The 20,490-nt window shown below is 41.0% G+C and overlaps 1 protein-coding gene across 2 annotated transcripts in view; it reads left to right on the forward strand.

The window, feature by feature from the left end:
- The first annotated feature begins 291 nt into the window (after positions 1 to 291).
- Positions 292 to 20,490, forward strand: part of LOC102784446 (serine/threonine-protein kinase D3-like) — a 50,180-nt gene continuing 29,981 nt past the window's right edge. For both annotated transcript variants that reach the window (XM_035908933.2, XM_035908934.2), the window contains exon 1: positions 292 to 794. In XM_035908933.2, the coding sequence (XP_035764826.2) occupies positions 498 to 794 (297 nt within the window). In that variant the 5' untranslated portion in view covers positions 292 to 497. The remainder of the gene's footprint in view (positions 795 to 20,490) is intronic.

Consider the following 20,490-nt stretch of genomic DNA (forward strand, 5'->3'; position numbering starts at 1 on the left):
ACGTCAATTTATGTGCAAGTTTCTTACAGATTTTAACGTTTGAGAGATTTTATTTTTTCCTGACTGATTCATCTCTCTCCTGTCTTTATTTCTAGCAGATGTTTTGAGTGAAAGCAGCAGAGACGGGGAAGATCTGCAGCATTTCATCGTTGTTTTCTTGCTCCCGATCAGCAGTCTCATCCAGCAGGTCTGAGGATTTATTGAGGATTTAACCACGTTATAAAACTCTTTAAAGGCGATCTACCCGAGAGCTCAGGCTTTTTTTTTTTTTTTTTTTTTTTAAGAGCTCAGGCTTTTACTTCAGTCTATTTTTCTTCTGGTTGGCCTCGGAGATGCTCTGCAGTGAGAGGAAGCTTTATTTGCAGGATTTCAGTGCTGAAAAATTGGGACAAATGATTGGACGCACGATGCTCTGCTGACCGTTTTTCTTCTTTTTTCAATTTTGGATGTTCACCTTCGAGGTCGTTCTCCCACCACCACGTCACAGATAGCAGACAATGTCTACCGATAACAGCCCGCCGCCCCTGCCAGCTTCTCCAAGGTTGTTCCATGCCCTACCTCATCACCCGGCCCCGCCCACCCCATCACCTTCCCCCAGCCCGCCGGCCACCATCTGCAGCCGGCTTTCCAACGGCAGCCAGTCGGCGCCCAGCCCCACGAACTCACGGGGCTCGTTCCACGGCATCTCCTTCCTGCTTCAGATCGGACTCACGAGGGAGGCGGTCACCCTCGACCCTGGAGATGTGTCGCTGTCCTCCGTCAGGGAGCTCGTCTGCTCCATCGTGGATCAGAAGGTAAAACCAAAGGGGTTTTTTTCTGTACACTTTCCTTTTTTTCCTCTTTTTTTTTTTTTTTTAATCCACAACCTTAAAGCAGAAGTTTGGAGAATTTAACTGGCATGTCTCACCTTCAGGATTCAAAAAAGTTCACATCCCACATCCACCCATTTAGTTGTATAGAAATGAGGCTCAGCACCTTAGCATCCCTTTGTCCTCCTCACCCCACCCTTAGAGGCTCAGTGCCACACAACTTTCTTTTTACCTTTCATATAAACTTATTGGTCAAAGGTTGGAGTTCAGACACCGGTTGACCATAGGCTGCAGGGCTGAACGCAGCGACACAGGTTTGATTCTGAGCCGAGGCTCTTTGGTGACTGTCTAAACCCACCCTGTTAATTGTCTAATAAACAGTCCTAAATTTTTTTTTTTTTTTTTTAAATTCGGGGTGTGTATGTGCACATAAATATGCATGATTCGATTTCTTGGATCAAAGTAAGGCTCAAGCATGCCGATGCGGCTTTCCACCCCGGTGCAGAACCCGCTCGCTGCTGAGGAAGCCACAGAAGGGAGAGTTTCCAAACCAGCAGGATGCTGGTCTGTTTGCTGTACCTCTTTTCCTGATTACCTTAAGAGCTTTAAGGAGAGGGTGCTATTTGGAGGAAGTCGTAACAATTATAATCTGTGCTGACCAACAACAATCCCAGCGACTGAGAAAACACAACCCCGGCACGTCTACGTGAATGGAAAACTGTTCTGAAGAAAGTGTTTTCCTCCTTTGGTCAGTCTACAGGAGGGAAACCCACAACATGTCATTCAGTCTTTCTAATTCACAGCATCAACTTCTCCTCCATTTCTTCTTCTTTTTTTTTTTTTTTTTTTTTGCCTTCGCTGCCCTGCTGGATTCCTCTTTTCTAATCGTCGTGTGTCGAGCTTGTCACATTCTGCACTTCAACAAATCTGAACTTTGGCTGCGATGTCTGCAAGAGCTCGTGAGCTGCAAGCATTTGATTGCATTTGTGGAGGAAGGAGTGTTAAATGTTCTCCTCTGCAGTGATGAGCTAATAACGATTAGTCCGCTGCCTCTCCAGTGACTCTGTCAATCTCTGCGTGATCTGCAGCTCCATCATCTTGGTAGTCTGAGCTCGGAGGCACATGAACTGCTCCTTACCTGTTTCTTGTTAGGATGGCCGTCCAGCTCACTGGGGATTTCCTAAACACACTAAGTGTTACTGTGAGTAGGTACATTCCAAGACAGTCGATTAGAGCCTGTCTAAAGAAGCGGCTTAATAATATGAAGGACCATCAAAACAAATGAGAACCGAAGTACCAGGGTGAGATATTTATAAGGTAGTTTGCAAACCAGGCGGGAATTGTGCTTGTTTAGAGACTGTTGCAAACCCCCACAGGCAAGAAATGAATCCTATGTGGACACAAATAATTATCAGGTGTGTGGACTTGTGCACAAAGCCTGATGTTAATGGTCTGATGCCAAAAAAACCCTTAAGTGGGTCCTTGCCTGCTTGAAGATGGTGATATACAAATATATTAGAGTTCATCATATAGCGACCAGGGCAGGCATCATTCTGTCAGGCACGTCTAAATAAAACAAAAAAAATTGCCGAAATGTGTCGCCAAATATAAGCAAAGTGGGCAGGCCGACACTCGTAGACGCACTCAGGGAAGCATTCAACTTTGTTTCAGAGCTTCTTCGCAAGCTTCTAGCTTCCGCTCTGAGCCTCACCTTATCTCTCACCATCTACTGGTTTTCTGGTTTTTACCACTGCCGAACGTACCACCTGCGTTTACATCACTCAGTGCATTTCCCAGCAAGCTACAACACGCACTCACAGACACGCATACCCAAATGAACACACACAGTTTGCAGCAAGTTTGCAAGGCATGATGGGTTGGAGATTAAAACTTAGTGATGCTCTCATTTTTAACTTCTTTCTGCAGACGTGTTTCCAGCGCTGGTTGGGTTGTGCGAGCACATCCAGTCTGTTAGGCAGTGTTTGTTTGCAGCTTGTCACTGGCTGAGCTCACACCCTCGGCAGAGGAAAAGTCTTTTTCACAGGGAATGTCACTTCCTGGTTGGCATTGCTGTGTCAGCGGCTGCACTTCCTGTTTTACAGTCGTGTGTTTGGGGTCGGAGGAGCAGCAGGGTGGTCAAAGTGAAAAAAAGTGATAAAACAGCCAGCTGATAGGCTGTCTCTATTGTTATTGCGCATAATGGCAACAGAAAGAGTGTTTTGTTTTGTTTTTTTGTGCACATTATTTGGCCTAAATGCCAAAAAATGTGCACAAAAAACACTGATACGTGCGTACGTCCAGGTCTCACCACTTCTGTGATATGAAGACACGGCTGTTGTGAGGAAGTTGATTTCAAATTTTTAACATGAAAATGAAGTGACGGGGCTTCGACTCTCATGCATGCTCACAGTTTAGCCGACAAAATCAAAATCATGTTTGAATATTTGTGTAAAAAGCTCCACACGGGTGCAAAATGTCTTTAAAATCTCTTCATTTCTCACTGTCAGGTCTAAGCATTGAGATTTTTAAGCTGCTTTCTTTTAATAAAATTTGAAAATCAAGTTTTATTTGTATAGCATAACAGAATAAAATGATAAATCAAGAAAAAAATATAAGGAAAAAACTCTTTAACAGTTTAAGTGTCTGGGTGTCATCCTTGATGGTACTCTATCCTTCCATTCTCGTATCCTTTATAAGCCTGAGCTGGTCCAGAACTCAGCTGCCCACGTTATGGCTAGAACCCACCTCGACTCGCCACATTATTCCTGTTCTGCAACAGCTTCACTGGCTCCCAATTAAACAGATTTCTCCTACGGACATTCAACCTCACCATCTCTGTCGGACCTTCTTCATGTTCCCACTTCTTCTTGCAGTCTTAGATCTTCTTCCTCCCTCCACCTGACTGTTCCCTCTGCCAGTCTGTTCTGGGGCCAGACCATGAAGGGCTTTAAAAGTAAAGTAAAATCTTTCTTTAAAATCCAGTGTAGAGTCATTAAAACTGGTGTAATATGTTTACGTTTCTCAGTTTTTGTAATAGTGTTTGCACTTTACTGCTTTATAATTGATACTCTTTGAAAAGTCATTACAATAATCTAAACAAAAGGAAAAAACCTGTCACTAAACCTGAGTGTTGAACGGATTCTCGCGGTATTCTTAAGGTGGTCGTAGCATGTCTTTGTTTGTCAAAGGTGAGATTAGAATCAAAGATGGGCACAAGCTTCAACGTTAAAGCAAAACGCCTGCTGGCAACATGATTTTCAAATATGTCTAAAAATAACAGGGGAAGAAGTTAGAACTACACTCAAACCTGTCCACTGAAGTTCACTTGTTAAGGTGACACTGATGGAGCAAATATTCTGTTGTGCAATTTACGGAATATTTGTTGACAGCTTTACAGTCTACTACAGTGATTTTCAAACACGCAGACATGTGTATTTATATCATCGCTACTTCTTCTGAAGTTTTCAGATAAAGCCACATTTGATAGCTTGTTTCCAGTATCTGCCAATATGTATCATCACACCTACAGCGTTAGTTTTCTGTGGTTTCCCCCACACATAAAAGCATTTTTTTTTTCATCCCCTTGCTAAGAATCACACCTGTTTAAAGTCTGCTAATGTAGTAAATATGCATGTAATTTGTTGGTGCAGACATTTGCACAGAATTCAAGGGTAAAACTGGATTTACTGGCCTGCTGCAATCAGTGAATATATGTAGGCAGATATCAGCCGACAAACTGCAAAAAAAACATGAGGTCTAGGTGTCACAACTGAGAAAAAGAAATTGTGACATGTGCAACAGGAAAAGAAGAAGTGAAAACGGGGAAATAAAGTGACTGCAGAGGATTTTTCCAGCTCTTGCAGAATCTTCCCCTCTTCTCTGCCACCTGGGAATCTCTGTGCATCTGCATTAATAAATAAATAAATCAATCAATCAATCAGTGAAATGCATGTAGAGACTGACATGCTTGCCCACTCCTGGCTCCAGGATGAGAATGATGATAATAATTAATAATAATAAATTAAAAAAAATATTGCAACTACCAAAATGTTTTATTTGCTAAAACTACAGTATAATTTATAGTGTCATTTCTTTATTTGGCTGATTGAAAACCCAAAGTAGATGTTCCAGCAGGAACGCTTAGAGAGGTGAAGAGGTGGAAACTGGTCTTGTTTGGTTTGTGCCGAAAATGACTCGATCGCTGGAATTTCTCAACCTTTTTTTTCCTCCTTTTGCATCAACATCAAGAAGCTGAGAGCTCCGTCTGTGGGCGGGTGGATGCATCTGCTCTGATTTACTGTAGTCCTGCCGCGTGCGTGTGTAGGAGGCCAGAGGAGTCGTGGCAAAGTATAGGGAAGTTCCCCTCCTCTGCAGGTCGCCTTGCTACACCCTCATCCCATGCCACCCTCACCATACACACACACACACACAGTCCCATCCTGGATTGTGAAACACTGAAACCGCAGTATTTTTAATCATTACTGAGCAGACGATAAGCAGCGATAAGATCGCAGAGAATTTTTCTCCTGCAGCTTTCAAAGCTTTACGGAGCTTTGCAGCCTCCTGGTTTTGGTCTTGCAGCATTTTTTAGTCGATGTGTTGCATCAGCAGCATGTGTGGAGTTGTAGGAGACTTGTATTGTGACTTTCAGTCTTATAATCTGTCACTTTTTCAGAATTGCAAAGAGTCTCCTTTACTGTGAGTGCAATAAGGAACAAGCAGGCTGGGCACAGAGGTACTGACGGGTTAACCAGTTCATCTCTGAAAAAGGCAGCATTAGAGGCTTGTTTTGCTTTTAATTAACTGAATTTAAGATCTTTTAGAAAGAACCTTTTTCAGTCACCATAAGTAAGTTTACCTGTAGTGTTCTGCAAGGTTTGATTTTAGGTCCTCTTTTATTTTCTACTGATTTTCTTCACAGATGGAGTTTTCCTTGAGACTTGGTGAACCTAAAAACCAGCCTCTGTTTCAAACTTAGTACCTCAAAGTCACAGTAACCTGTCACAATCAGAGCTTTTGTGTCAGAAACTCAGGAGTTTGATTTGGTTGAGCTCTCAGCTTTGAACCAACAACATTAATTAATTTAAAAAAAAAATCCAGACCTGCTTCCTCTACATTTGAATTATCTTGAGAATAACACCAATGCATACCTGGGGAAAGTCATCTATACATTTATCTCTCAGGGCTTGACTCATTGTAGCTGCCTCCTCTGTGGTGTGAATGAAAAGTCACTCGCGCCTCCAGCTGGTGCAGAAAGCAACAGTTTTTGCACTGTTTTTCTACTCTTTACTGATATCTTTTAAAGTACATCTGGGTGTGGAGCTACAGAGTAGAAATATCAGCCTCATTCGAGCAATCGCTCACCTTAGACCTCATGTGGGGTCCTGCTGTCTGCTCCTAAGTCTGGAGCATGTTTGCCGTTAGCATTACTGTTAACAGTAATTAGAGAAATTTTCCTTTAAAGACAAATTGGCCATTAACACAAAATGCACAAAAAATATTTGATCTCTATTTTCTTCATTATTTGTGACCACTGTGAAAGTTGCAAGCATTTATATGGATCAGGAATGAGGAAACTCCTTTAAACCTCCCCTTTTAAACACATTTTTATTGACTCGCTTTGGGTGATGTCTTCTTACTGTCTGTTTATCTTTTAGTTGTCTTGCTTACTGCCTGCCTCAAATCTTCAAATCTCCTGAATAGTTTTTTTCCTTTTAAATTTTGTGCAACTCTAATGTTTAGCTCTTTGTAAATCTTCCCTTTGAATGTCCTTCTGTTGTGTAACTGTCAAAGCGTTTTGCAAACTCTATTAAATTGTAGATGATTATATGGCTAATAATTTTGAGTGTCTCGACGGGTCTGGGAGAAGTATAAACATGAAGGGAACTGATAGTAGATGTCTAGATAATTTGTGGGATTGTTAGTGGTTGCGTTTGTATGTTTTGACAGTTTTACGCTGTTGAAGCCTGTTGCTGTCTCTGTTTACCTCATCCCCACCAAGCCCTGCTAGCATTTTAAGGGGCTGCTCAGAACGGCCTCCCCCTGATTAGGTGCTTTTCTTCTAACCTGAAAAGACCCTGCATCTGGCCCTATAGGAGCATTTTCAAACCTGCCCACCAGTTCCTGCACTGGAAAGCACCCTATTAACATACTTAATCCCAGCACTAACAGCTCTTCATCACTCAGCACATCCTAGAGCAATTTATGAAGCTTAAAACTTTTAAAACAAGCAGTTTCAGTGGGGTGATTTAAAAATAACACTGTCTATATTATTTCAAAAGATGCCCGCCAACAAAGGGTTTTGGATAATGTGATATTTACACAGTTACAGTTTGAACTTCACTAACCTGGATTATGAGCTCTTAATGTTCCACAGGTTGTTGTGATCACATCTAAATCTTGCATTTGAATGTTAGAAAACCTGAAAAAGTCATGTTAGCTTATTTGACAGTGACCAGTGGTTCAGGTGTTAAATTTCTTAAATGTGCTTGCTTGTAATAAAGGATATCCTTTAAAGCAGTGTCTCTCTTTGCTGTGTCCTCTACTCTGCTGGTTTCCATGGCTGCCAAGGCCAGGTGGTGCTTCAGGTGGAGACGTGAATGTTAGTAGCACAGGTATGTGAGAGAGGGAGTCAGTGTTATGGTGCTTTTAAATGCTTGTAACTCTCGTAGTCATTGTAAATCTTCAGGTGTGCAGCTCATATGTCACCCCAAACACAGAATATACATGTTTACACCAAAGGCAAACGGTGATTGACTAAAAATGCATGAAGAGAATCATTTTTATGGAAAATCCACAAATTAATGTTCATTTTGCTAGTAGCAACCTTCAAAGGTTTAAAAAAATGAAACTAATACATAAATGCCAAAACTGCAGTTTGTCTAATGTGCACTCCAGTAGTGAGTCAGTCCTCATTTACAGCTACAAATAATAACGAAGTTCTTGAGGATGTATGTTTCTTTAAAATTACTCATATGCAGGACTTAGGATATGCCTTTAGCTTTTTTTCACTAGTAACCGCTCAGTTCGGCTCGACTTGACCCGACTCAGTTTTTAGGGTTTTCCACTAGTTGGTAGTAGAGTTTTTTTAAGTACCTACTTGGCTGGGCTTCTAAGAGATCTGTGGACACTGAAAAATGTGATGTATGCCACAGATTGGCTAGTCAGTGGCGTCACTCGATGATTCACGAAAATTAAAAGCACCACTTTTTAAAATCCAGAAACAAAGGAAATGGCTCCACACAAACTAACACAGCTGTCCCCAAGTCAGACAAAAAGCCACTGATCGAGCAGCAGGTATATCATCGCCTCAACGAACATCCTCCCTTGTTGTGGTGCTTGTGTCGCAAACAAATGACATCACTGGACTTTCGGCTGTGTTGCTATAACAACCCCATGCTTATTATGTGCTACTCTATTCTAACGGAAAACAACCAAAACCGAGTCGCATCCTGTTAAGTTTAATAGGTACAAGTGGAAAAGGGCTAGTAGATTAGCCACCGTATCACCAGTTGTAACCGCTAGCTATCTGCATGGCTTCACCTTTTGACGACTCTGCTATGTTTGTTTGTGTTTGGTTCTTGTTAGAGCGTTTTTAATAGAATTATCTGACTTTTAATATGGTTAAAACTGTGCTTAAATTTTAATGAGTAAAATTCTTGTATGTCAGCAGACTGTTTGTTGCAAATGAATATTGGCTGATAACGTAGCACTCCACCCTCTGGTCCAGATGTGGCCACTTCTGGCTATAAAAACCAACATGGTGGTTCCCAAAATGCTAATTATGGGTCTTCAAAATGTAGAATCCAAAAGTCTCGGGTACAAACTGTGCAGATGGTCTGTGTTTGCCAAAAAAGAAATGGGGTAAAATGTTGACTCTACTCTTATATTTCAAGGTTTTACTGTTTTTAAAGTGAAATAAAAGCCATTTAAAGCACTGTGACAGGTTCCGTCATATATCTGTGTAATAAATCAGCTACACGTAGGTCCAGAGGTCTGCACTCTCGCCACAAAGCAAGAAGGTTGTGGGTTTAAACCTGATTCATAGTTGGCTGAAGGTGCAGGTACATAAAGCAGTGGGTGGGCATGAAGTGTGGAAATGAATAATATGAAATAATTTCTTAGCTGCCTTTTTATTTTAAAAAAAGTCTACTTTTTCCCCTTAAAATACACAATTATCACCAGAAGTTCAAGACTAGTATAAAGGTGAAAGAATAAATTAAAAAAATAATAATAATTTAAAGAATAAATAGATAATACCTGTGTCATAGGTAAATGACATCACCCTATAAGGTACCTTATTTTCTGTGTGCCTGTTTCCACAATCCTCAGATGATTTGAGCGTTGAGTAAGGATTTGGGTTAGGGAAGTAGTGCTTGTGGGATATGGTTAGGGTGTCTCCAGGAAATGAATGTAAGTGGATGTAATGTGTCTCTGAAATGACCCGGCTGCTGTCTTTGTGTCAGATTTATAGAGCTTCACGTGTGTCTGGTTCGGCTTTTATATGAATCTCATTAATCTCATTGCGGGGCATCTGCACATATGCTTCATTTCCACCGACATGGATGTTAAACTGCACAGAGGATTTAAATCGCCTAAATGGATAAATGACTCGATGTCAGTTAAAAATTAATGCAGTTAAGTGCATAAAAATAATCTATCATCATTTTATGATTTAATATTTATCAATTAATTTCTCTTTATATTGACTTTATCATTTATTCTTCTCATTTGTTTTGTTCATTCATATTTTTTAGGTCCCTATTTTTTGTTTACATTTGTTTTCATTTGTTTTAATTTATCTACATACATTTTACATCTTAAAAAAAAAAAAATCCCTGTTCTCTTCCGATTCAGTATGCAGATGAGGTGGCTATTACAGGGTAAATAAACTAACAAGCAAACCCATAAGCAACACATTTAAGGTGGAACTGGATTAGAAATGAGTGCATCAGCGGGACAGCTTGGAGACAAAACTAAAGAGGAAAGGGTGAGATGGTATGGAAGTGGGATATATTGGACACAGGATGATGACGATTGAGGTGCCAGACAAGAGGAAAAGAGGAAGAGATAAATGGAGATTCATAAATTACATAATTTTCTTAGGGATTAATAAAGGATTCTGATTCTGATGTAGTGAAGGAGGAGATACAGAGGGTTGTTGTACCAGACCCCTAAAGGGAACGTCTGAAAAGAAAACAACATAATGAAATGATTTATTTGTCTTTTCATTTGGTTTGGATTTTGGCAGTTTTGGGTCTCTGTAGAAGCTCTATGGACACACACATCCATTTTCATATTAAAAACCTTTTTGATAGATATTAGATGAGAAGAGCAGCCAAAGATCGAGCTCAGGCTAATATCCTACAGCAACAAGATAAATGTCTTCACCCAAATCTGTTTTCTTTTTTTGCTTTTGTGTTTTTTAGGGGATCGCATGATTCTACAGGGTCGGACAAATTTAAATTTCCAAGTTTTTTTTTTTTTTTTTTTTTTTTTTTTTTTTAATGGGCCCCACTACAGAACCCTGTGGAACTCCATAGTTCCAGGTGTGTTTCAAGTGCATAAGAATAATGGCTTATGTACATAAATTATTTACATAAACAAAATCAATCAGTTCTCCATATGCAGTTCATACAGAAAGTATAACCGGGTTAGTACATAATCCAAAAAATAATATAATTATAAACAGCAATCATAAGGCTACACTAGGGTGGTTTAAAAAATCCAGAAGTTAAATTAATTAAAGATTGATTGAATGTAAAATGAAATCAACTGTAAAAAAATTAAAACTGGCTTAAACTTTATAAAATAAGAAAAAAACCCTATTTTAATGTGGTTTAAAGTTTGGAATGTGCCAACCTTGATTATGATGCCAGGCAGCATGGAGCATATATGGTAAACATGTGTTCACCAGTCTTGGTGGAGAGCAGCCAGTAACCAGATGACCTGAGCAGGGTCGCAGCGTACGAGCACCTCTGAGACCACGCAGGGTCTCAAAACCAAGAATTACAAGTTTGACTTCTCAGTTTTACAGGAAGCCTGTGCAATGACTCCACTACAGGTGATCAGTGGTCACACTTCTTTTGAACTAAACCAAACTCAACAGTGTTTAGTATGACTCACACAATGTAGTTCCTTTTATCCCAGTAATGTTTTCCAGTCTCAGTAATAAACTGCAGAGAAACGGGTCCATTGTTTGAGCCCGTGAGAAGCTCATTAATGACTTTCGCCTGGGCTCTTTCGCTACTGATACACTCTTCAAATAAGCCTTTATGTTTCCTTTCCAGGTTTTTATAAATTCTTAGAAATAAGCAAGGTACAGATGACTTAATAAGAAGTTTAAATGCAGCCAATGTGGACCAAGGCTTAGCATATAAATTAAATAAAATAAGGATTATTTTGAATAGAGAATAAAGCAAAGCCACTATACTAGAGTACAAAAAAAACTGAAGCCAGGAATGAATAGTTCGACTTGAATTAAATTAAAATATTAAAAATTTTATTTTTTTAATAAATGTTAGTGATTAAAAATGCTATTAAAGGAGTGAAGTCTTCAGTTTTAACGTTTTAAATGTGGATGTGAGGAGGTTTAATCCTGTCACTTACTTCCTTTTATGTAAGATGTTGAATTAAAACATTAACAGCAACGCTTTTTTTTAACTTTTGAAAATCCCAGCTTAGCCTTTCAAGCTCCATTTGTTGTCTCATTAGTCAAGAAAATCCCTTGAAAAGCACAAAGTTTCCAGCTTGAACTCTGATCCCGATCATCACACAGCTGCTGTCTGAAACTAAAAGTTCGTTATAAAATCTTTTAGTTATTCTGTTGAGTGTCTCTTTAGATTTTGTGTCCTGGGATGCTTTAACTTCTCCGAACTGTCGAGTATTTTGTGTGAGCCCTAAACCCCCACGCTCAGTTTTCTTAATATGACTTTAGGCCTCGTGTTATTGATATTAATTTAATTATGTAATATATAGATATAGTTAGTATACAATCTTATAGTTTTTGTTTTATAGTTTGTTTGTAGATGTAATGAAAAGGTTTGAGTTTCAGCGCTAATGAAAGAAAGAATGTTAATAAGAATGTTGTTTGTTGATTGTCATTTAATTTTTGTTTAATTTTGTGTTCTTTAGTCAGTTATAACCGTTTCTGCACTGTGGTTAATCGATTACTGGTTGATCTACGCTCCTGTGCTCAGTTATGACCACGAGGCGATCGAAAGCATGAGATCCAGAATATGAGCAGTGGAGATGGGCCTCCTCCAAAGGTTGAGCCACACACAAGGGGACTAGGGTGGAGCTGCTGCTCCTCAATATCGAAAGTGCCAGTGTTCCCCAAACAGTTGGTTAGGGGTTCCAGTAGCGCAGAGAGCGCTGCACTGAAAATGTCCTTATGAGTGTTTTGGCTTACAGCGGATCATCTTGATCAACTCTTCTGCGAGCAGCAGTGAAACTTGGACAAAGTGCAAACAGGAAATGGAGAGCGCTCACCTTAGCTGCTGCAAAAGGTGCAGCTTTTACTTTGAAGGTGAACGTCAGTACAAAGAAACGTATCACTGGGCTTATCTTACATTTATGTGGTATTATTACATTTTTATTTAACAAGGAAGAGAACCTCAAGAATTTAATTGACTCATTTGTATGATTTGCGACTCATTGCTTCCTGTGACAACATGCAGTATACACGTTTTGTTGTGTGCTTTCCTGGCCAATCGCTGGGCCCAATTAGCCCCTCTGGTGAGCTGCACTTCTGCTCCAGCTACTGCTAAACTAAGTAATAGTACTGAGTGAGAGGAGGAATGTTTGAGGTCGATGATTGAGAGGTGAATGTTTGCTTTTGGAGTTTGAGCGTCACCTTTAACCCCTCACATCGATCTCACACTTGGCATTTTCCTACCTGTTTTATGTAATTAGTATAGATAAGAGCAGAGCTGCCACCACTTTGCATGGACTGAGTCAAGTAAGACCCTTCTCTCTGACTACAGTGGCGAGGTGAGCTGTACGCTGGCCCGAGGAAAACGACGAATGTCTGTGAGGAAAAACGGCACATGTTCCAGTCTCATTCCCTGATCCAGATGTGCTAGACGAAATGTCTGCACAAGGGTTTCAAAATCATTTTATATTAAAACATATGTTTGCAAAGTGTTGAAAGAAGCATTTACACTGGAGGACAGTAGTAAAATCTGTAATAAATGTGTGAGGAGAATTGTTTTGCCTGTAAATGTGTAGTCAGATCTGTTAATGTATTCTCGGCTCTCTGCATGAGCTCATTTACCTGCCAGAAGCTTGTTCGTGTCCAGCAGGAAGTTTTTATACATAACAGGCTTTTGCCTGCAATTGAAATAAAAGAAGTTGGGTAATTTTTCTCTTGAATTGAGTCTTGCAGGAAGTGCAGTGAACACACCTGCCTGCAAGTTTGTTAAAATGGCAGATGATCAGCAGTAATAGCGTCTAATTACGACGCTGGTATTCAACTGCTAAATGTCAGCACATGAGTGACCTGGATACTGACCTCATTCACCTGCTTCCATTGTACCTGCCACTGTGATAAGAGCCAGGAAGTGGGTTTGTTTCCGTCTGGGCGATATCGTGTGGTCAGAAAAAGGAAATTGGTTTGCGTTTAATGTTTACTTAGCTCTGCGCAACCATGTCGAATCTAATCAGGATATCTGCAGCTCATTTGCATCCAATTTGTCAGGTGAGATGACATCATGTGCAAGGATCACCTTGTCTGTGTCTGCTGCTCTCAAAAAGGGGGCTTTATGTCCAGTTTTTAATGTCAAATGACCAAAGTTAGTGTAAGAAGTACTGGAACGGTGTCTGTGTTAGTGGGCTCGCTGGTAGGCAGATGTCTTCCTGTGCTTGACAGCGTGATCTCTGAGGTCACCGTAAGTGGGGAAACTTGCCGCTTCCTTAATTAAAGTCCTGGCCATTAAAAGTGATGACTGAAAAACCACAGTGAAAGAAGAAGTTAAAAAAAATGTTGTAATATTAAACGTATTGTACTTGTGCCTCAAGTACAGAGGGCGATTCATGCGAAAGATGTTAGACTGTGTGTATCAGAAAACTGCTAAAAATGATACTGTTAATGTTCAGAATGTACACAGACTGGCTTTGATTAGTTACTAAAGAATAAAATGCAGTATATTAATTTAATTAATGAGCTGGGTGCTTGAGGTGGTTTAAGTGGCTTTGAATGGTTGTTGGTATCAAATGGCTGGTCTGAGATTTCAGAAACCGTAGATCTGCTGGGACTTTCCCAAATAATAAACTCTGAGTTTACAGAGAGTGATATTAAAAAAGAAAATTCCCAGTGAGTGACAGAGGCCAGGCTGTTTAAGGTCATAGAAGGCAACAATAACTCAAAGTATCACTCGTTACAGTCAAGGTCTGCAGAAGAAGAACGTTTCAGACTCCGGAGCAGATGGCTATAGCATCAGAAGACCACACCATGTTCCACTCCTGCTTTGGCACACTTTGGATATTTTGGGACCAAATGAGAATCGTGTAAACCCCACAGTCTACCCGAGTATTGCTGCTGACCACATCCATCTTTGTATGACCTCAGCGCGCCAATCTTCTGATAACACATCATGTCACAAAGCTCAAACCGTCTCAAACTCATTTCCCTAACATGACAATGACTTCTCTGTACTCAAACGGCCTCCACAGTCAGCAGATCTCAGTCGAACAGAGCACCTTTGAGATGTGATGGAACTGGAGATTCACATCAGGGATGTGCGGCCAGCAAATTTGAACCTACAATCTCTAAAGGAATGTTTCCAGCACCCTGAATCTCTGCCACGGAGAATTAAGGCGATCCTAGTATCATGTAACTAATATAATGGCTACTGTTGTGGAGTAGCTGTAACGGGTACATTTTTACAGCAGATTCGTGAGCTGAAGATTACAGTGGGGGATGTTACTTTGAACATTTTCGGTCTCCTGCTGTATTATTCACCCACAGAGGGTTATTATTCATCAAACATTCCTGTTTCTCATGGTATAAAAGGAAGACTTCAATACGAAAAGTATTGCAAAGGCAGTGTGCAAACACAGACCAATTTCTACCATGACCCATTGGTCTTCTGTGGTTTATCTGATGATGTTTTGGTCGGAAACCATTCAAATCTTCTGTGATCAACTTCATATTCCATAATTCAGATCTGAAATGAGACGCAGAGCAGAATCTGCTGGTCCTTTTGCCTTTAGCTGGAGCGTTTTGTGTTCTTTCTCTGTGGTTTTTCAGCAGATGTGTTTTTGATTTTGCCGTTTCTCTTCAGATCGGGTCACACTATCGGCTGTTTCCATTTATCTTTAAGAGATTGTAAAATCTGGAGTTTCTGCTGCAGTTGTGAACTTTTATCAGTAAAAAGTCGCAGCTCTGAAAGGCGTAAGCTCGTTTGTGAAATCTCAGCACTGGGCGGCTTTGAGTTGGTGTCGAAACCCTTTTTTTTTCTTTTTTCTTTTAACTGTGGTCATATTGCTCCTGAATGAATGCAAAGGAAGCGCTGAGGTCAGTTTAACACACGCGGGGGTATCTGAGGAGGGAGGATGTTTTTGTAGTGTGTGTTTGTGTGCATGTTCCTCATGTTGTAATGAATCTGACACACACAAAGTGAGTCTCTGTAACACATTTTGTGAGATTTTTGTGCTTTAAAGTTAGTCTCCAGTGACTGCGCTGCAATGTCCTCTAAACTGCAGGAAAGCAAGTGGATGTGTTGTGGTCTGACTTTAGGCATCTTTGGAAAATGACTGTGGAAACCAGTTTGTTGATGGTTCTTGCCTTGGACTTTTTTCATCTATCTTTTTAAACTAGTAAATAGCGCCCTAGTAAATTTGTAAATCCAGTAAATTTATACAAAGTTAGGGAACTTAGGCGTAGTTACAGCAAGTGGTTGGTGCCATGCCCGACTGCGATAGGCCGTCAAAGATCGCTTGGTTTGACCAATGTGCATGCCTCCCCGGTTAGGCCAAACATAGCCTGGCTTACCTCTTCAAGCAAGCATTAGTGCGATCGCTATCCTACACTTCTTCGACAGATGGCTGGCTCTGCAGAAATCACTAATTAGTAAATATGTGAGAGGACAGTGTGCCACTTCTTCCTCAATTAATCTGCAAAATGCAAAATCACGAAACCTGTGCTTTGCAAGCGTGCATTTGAAAAGCACCTGTCTGTGCGTCAAACAGAAAGTGAGTGCAAAAGAGAGCAGAGAGACTCAGACTGGGTTATAAGTTATCGTCAGGCACAGTACGAGGCAGCGGTGCCTGATGTGAGCACACCCTGAGCGGATTCAGCTGGTTCTTCCCAGTTCCTTCCTCACAGCGACGAACCCATCAATCCCTCCATTTTCTTTACTGTTAATTAAACAATCGGATGGGGCTGGAAGATCAGGAACCTTCTTGCTGTGAGCTGACAGTGCTGACCGCCACCCCGCAGCTTATTAATTTAACACTGGTGTTGGATCAGGACTGTCGGCAGTACTATAGCAGAGGTGGTGAAGTCGGATCGGTGCATCGTTGGCAGCCAGGATCAGATTATCAGATTTAGTTCAGCTCTCTGGAAACTTTGAGTTCAACATGGTGTACATCTGTGAGGAGAGTCTTACCTGACTCAGAGTCTGTGTGAAGATCTGCTCTGCTCCAATCAGATACTAATTACGTAAGACAGGTAGGAAAATCCCAAGTGTGGGATCGATGTGAGGGGTTAAAGGGTTCAAACTCCAAAAGCAAACATTCACCTCTCAATCATTGACCTCAAACATGCGTCTCTCAGCACTGCTGCTCACTTTAGCATTAGTCGGGGCAGAAGTGCAGCCCACCAGGGGGGCTGATCGGGCTCAGTGATTGGCTTTGCAAAAGTATTAAATAAGGAAAGAGCAGGATTTTAGATTTGACTGCATTTGCAACAGGAAACAATGAGTTGCAAACCACAATGAAAATGGATGAATTTATGGGCCAGGGCTCTAACAGAGGACTTTATTAATCACGACTCTATTTTCCTGGTTGAATAAAAACTTAATAATACTACACAAATGTAAGATAAGCCCTGTGACATGTTTCTTTGTAGAGAATACGAGTAAGCAGTGATTTTAAAAGTAATCGGTAAAATCTTACATTTTTAATCTTTCCAGCCAATCAGTGGATCTAACCATCAGTCAACATTGATGTAGACTTCTGAAAGATGAGCTCAATCAGCAGTTATTGTCCTTTATTAGCAGCAGATAAATGGATAAAGTAATATGTGCTGATGAATTTCATGCCAGCTGTGCCAGTCGCGGTGCTGCAAAGCTTTTATGTGAGGTTATTAGACTGGAAGACAGGGGAGTCAGGTGGCCTTAAACAGCTGCTGCAGGAGGGTGTTAAATTAAAGGAATTAATGATTAATTTATGAAGATTGTAGTTTGGTCTCCTGCAGTGACCTCCGGATATTCAAAGCGAGCAGCAGAAAGTTTGACCTGAGCTCCTCTTTGGATAAAAAGAACAAATAATAAAGAGTTCAAAGGTCTCAGAAAGAGAGCAGGGAACAGAGTGTTGTCCATGAGCCAATTTCATAGCATTTAAACGGATTCAGTCCTCACTCAGGTAACATAAGCACTGTTTTATTAATGGACAGCCACGATTTGGTGAGTTTTGTTTTCATATTTTGCATTGAGCACTGATTTTTAACAAGTGGATGAATGAAACTCCCACTCGCTCTCACTCGCTCTGACAACCTTGGCCCTCTCTGCGCTGCATCCTGTTGTTTCCTGTGCGAGGTGACAGAGACGAGCGGATGCCGGGGAAAACACTCGCAGCTGTTTGCCTTCACGTTTCCCATCAGCACATTTTACCGCCGTCCCTCCAGGCTAATTGCACGCACACGGCAAGCGCGATCGAGAGTTTTGTTGGAGCAGCGGAAGACAGCAGCGGTTTTATCTGTTTGTGCTCTTCACGTCGCTACCAGCCCAAATGTTTTCACCTCCTTCTGCTAGGTGTGACACAAACAGCAGTTGCTGGGACTTTTTTTTTCTGTTTGGTCCAGAAGTTTCTGGGCGGTGACACAACTTTTAGTTTTCTGCCTGTAGATGACGACAGCAGCAATGGGTTAAACAAAAACACTGTTTCAGCCATCATCAAGTTACAGCCTTTTCTACACACAGCCCTCTCTCTTCAAGCACTGAGATGTAATTGGATACATAAACATGATCTTAAGCAGCTCTTTTATTGACCAGGATTATTTTTAAACGTTCTGTTTCTTCAACTATAACAAGCAACCAATCACAGTGAAGTGCTCGTAGTGCAGGTGCGCGTCATCCTTCTATGCTTTGGTTTCAAACACAGTCTTCTTTTTAGGTAATGTTCAGATATTTTGTGCAGAAACATTTCTCTTTTAGCTTTTGTATTTGCTTCAAGGCTTTTGGCACAGCGAACCTTTATTTTCTCTCAACATAAAGGAGGGTCTTTAATGTAATCTTTCATAAAGGCTCAGGAGGAAAAACAGGAGGTGAAGCTGAAGTGTGACCAGGATGGACAAGATTAGGGATGAGCGAATCAGAGGAAACAGCTCAGAATGAGAGGTTTAGATATGTGCAGAGGAGGGACGAAGGATGTCAAAGATGGAGGTTCTAGACAGGAGGGAGACCAAAAAGAAGATTCATGGATGTAGTGAAGGACTAGCAGAGGGTTGAAGTGACAGAAGAGGATGCTGGGAAAGGGTTGGATGGAGGCAGATGGTCTGCTGTGGCAACTCATAAAGGGAGCAGCTGAAAGAAGAAATGTATTATTTTTTTACCTTTGAGGTTTTTTGTTCCCTTAGTTGCTTTTTAAGTCGCTTGTCATGTTTTGGTTTCTGTAACACAGTAACTTAGCAACTAGGATTTATCTCTTATTCCCTGTTGGATATTGGTGTTATTAACAGCAGATGCATGTAAGGGAAATCTGTGGGAGCCAGAAGTTTCAGTTTTTCTTCTACTTTTGTCATCACAGCACCTACTCAGCGTCAAAGTTGGCCACTGTGCAAACACAACCTCACAAAACAATCTACATGAGAAGTACCATTGGCATTTAAAACACCCCAACGTGCAGGAAACAAGCTGTTAACAGGGAGATATCACTAATGCTAATGTAAGCAGAATAATATTGTACTAGACGCCTGCTAAAATTAAACGTTTTTTTTTCACCTGCTGTACTTAAAGCACACATGGGACTAGAGGCACCTTTTAAAATTGTGCGTGTGGTTTGTGTCATATGTGTCATAGTCTTTAATAAATCAGGAGTTTTGGCTCCACCGTGCTGTCTGGAGGTCAAAGGTTAAAGCTTAGAGCCTGCAGGTTTTGACCTCTGAGACCCTTAATGACCAAAATCAGACTGTGGAGTTTGGTGATAGCATCAGAGAAGAGTTAGGGAAAATTACTCTGTGTGTGTGTGTGTGTGTGTGTGTGTGTGTGTGTGTGTGTGTGTGTGTGTGTGTGTGTGTGTGTGTGTGTGTGTGTGTGTGTGTGTGTGTGTGTGTGTGTGTGTGTGTGTGTGTGTGTGTGTGTGTAAACCCGGTTAATGGAGGATTACCCATAAAGAGAGGATCAGTGTGTATTAAACACACACTCTGGTGCATTAACGGTCCTCTCAGTGCGCTTCTCTGCTCACCTCAGAGCAAACGTCAGCTGACGGCTCCATATCCAACACGATTGGATGGAGACCAAATGCATCGTCATGGCAGCTGATCTGAAGTGTTTTCACTTCTGGTTCAGACCTCACCCAGTCCGCTTCCTGCTTTAGTCCTGCTTTCAGAGGTTTCTTTGCTCCAGGTGATTTTCTGAAAGCTTTTTTAAAATAAAAATAAAAAGTTTAAATGCTTCATTCGGTTTGATTAAAGGGGCCTCTATCTCTTGTTCCAGTAAGTTCGTATTAAACATGGTTTCATATGACGTATGATTAATGCCTGTGAGGTGAAAGTACAGTTGGTGTATTTTCCAGGGAGAAAATAAAACATTAATGTGTGAAAATGTCATTCTTAGGCCGGATAGGAGAGGAAGATGTGAGATTATTTCAAAGCTGGGAGTGTGCATGAAATAATAATAATAATGATGGATTGTATTTATATAGCGCTTTACAATACCACTATTCATTCACTCTCACATTCATAGACTGGTGAATGCAAGCTACAGTTGTAGCCACAGCTGCCCTGGGGCAGACTGACAGAGGCGAGGCTGCCATATCGCGCTATCGGCCCCCCTGGCCATCACCAGTAGGCGGCAGGTGAAGTGTCTTGCCCAAGGACACTACGACCGAGACTGTCCGAGCCGGGGCTCGAACCGGCAACCTTCCAATTACAAGACGAACACCCAACTCTTGAGCCACGATTGCCGATCGATTGTTGATAGTATCTGATTATGTTATTTTGTGAATTGTCTTTTATAAAAACATGCTGGACAGGAAGTGCACGTCCGTGGTAAAATTTACATGCAGCCGGGGCGTCCATTGTCATAGTTAGGTTAGCAGTCATCAATTTGAATATAAGCTGATGATGCTCTATAGTGTCAGAGTCCACCTTTATATACTGGCCCACGGGCTGTTATCTCATTCAACATCTGGCTGAATATTCTTGTATTCAGGTGGGAAAATCAATAAGGAACAGCATTGCAGACACGGAGGAGGAGCTGACACATGCCCAGTAGAAGTTCACGACCTTTTCACTTATTGT

Source organism: Neolamprologus brichardi, chromosome 15 (genome assembly GCF_056152115.1).
Source record: "Neolamprologus brichardi isolate AB-2024 chromosome 15, ASM5615211v1, whole genome shotgun sequence".
NCBI classification, from domain to species: domain Eukaryota; kingdom Metazoa; phylum Chordata; class Actinopteri; order Cichliformes; family Cichlidae; genus Neolamprologus; species Neolamprologus brichardi.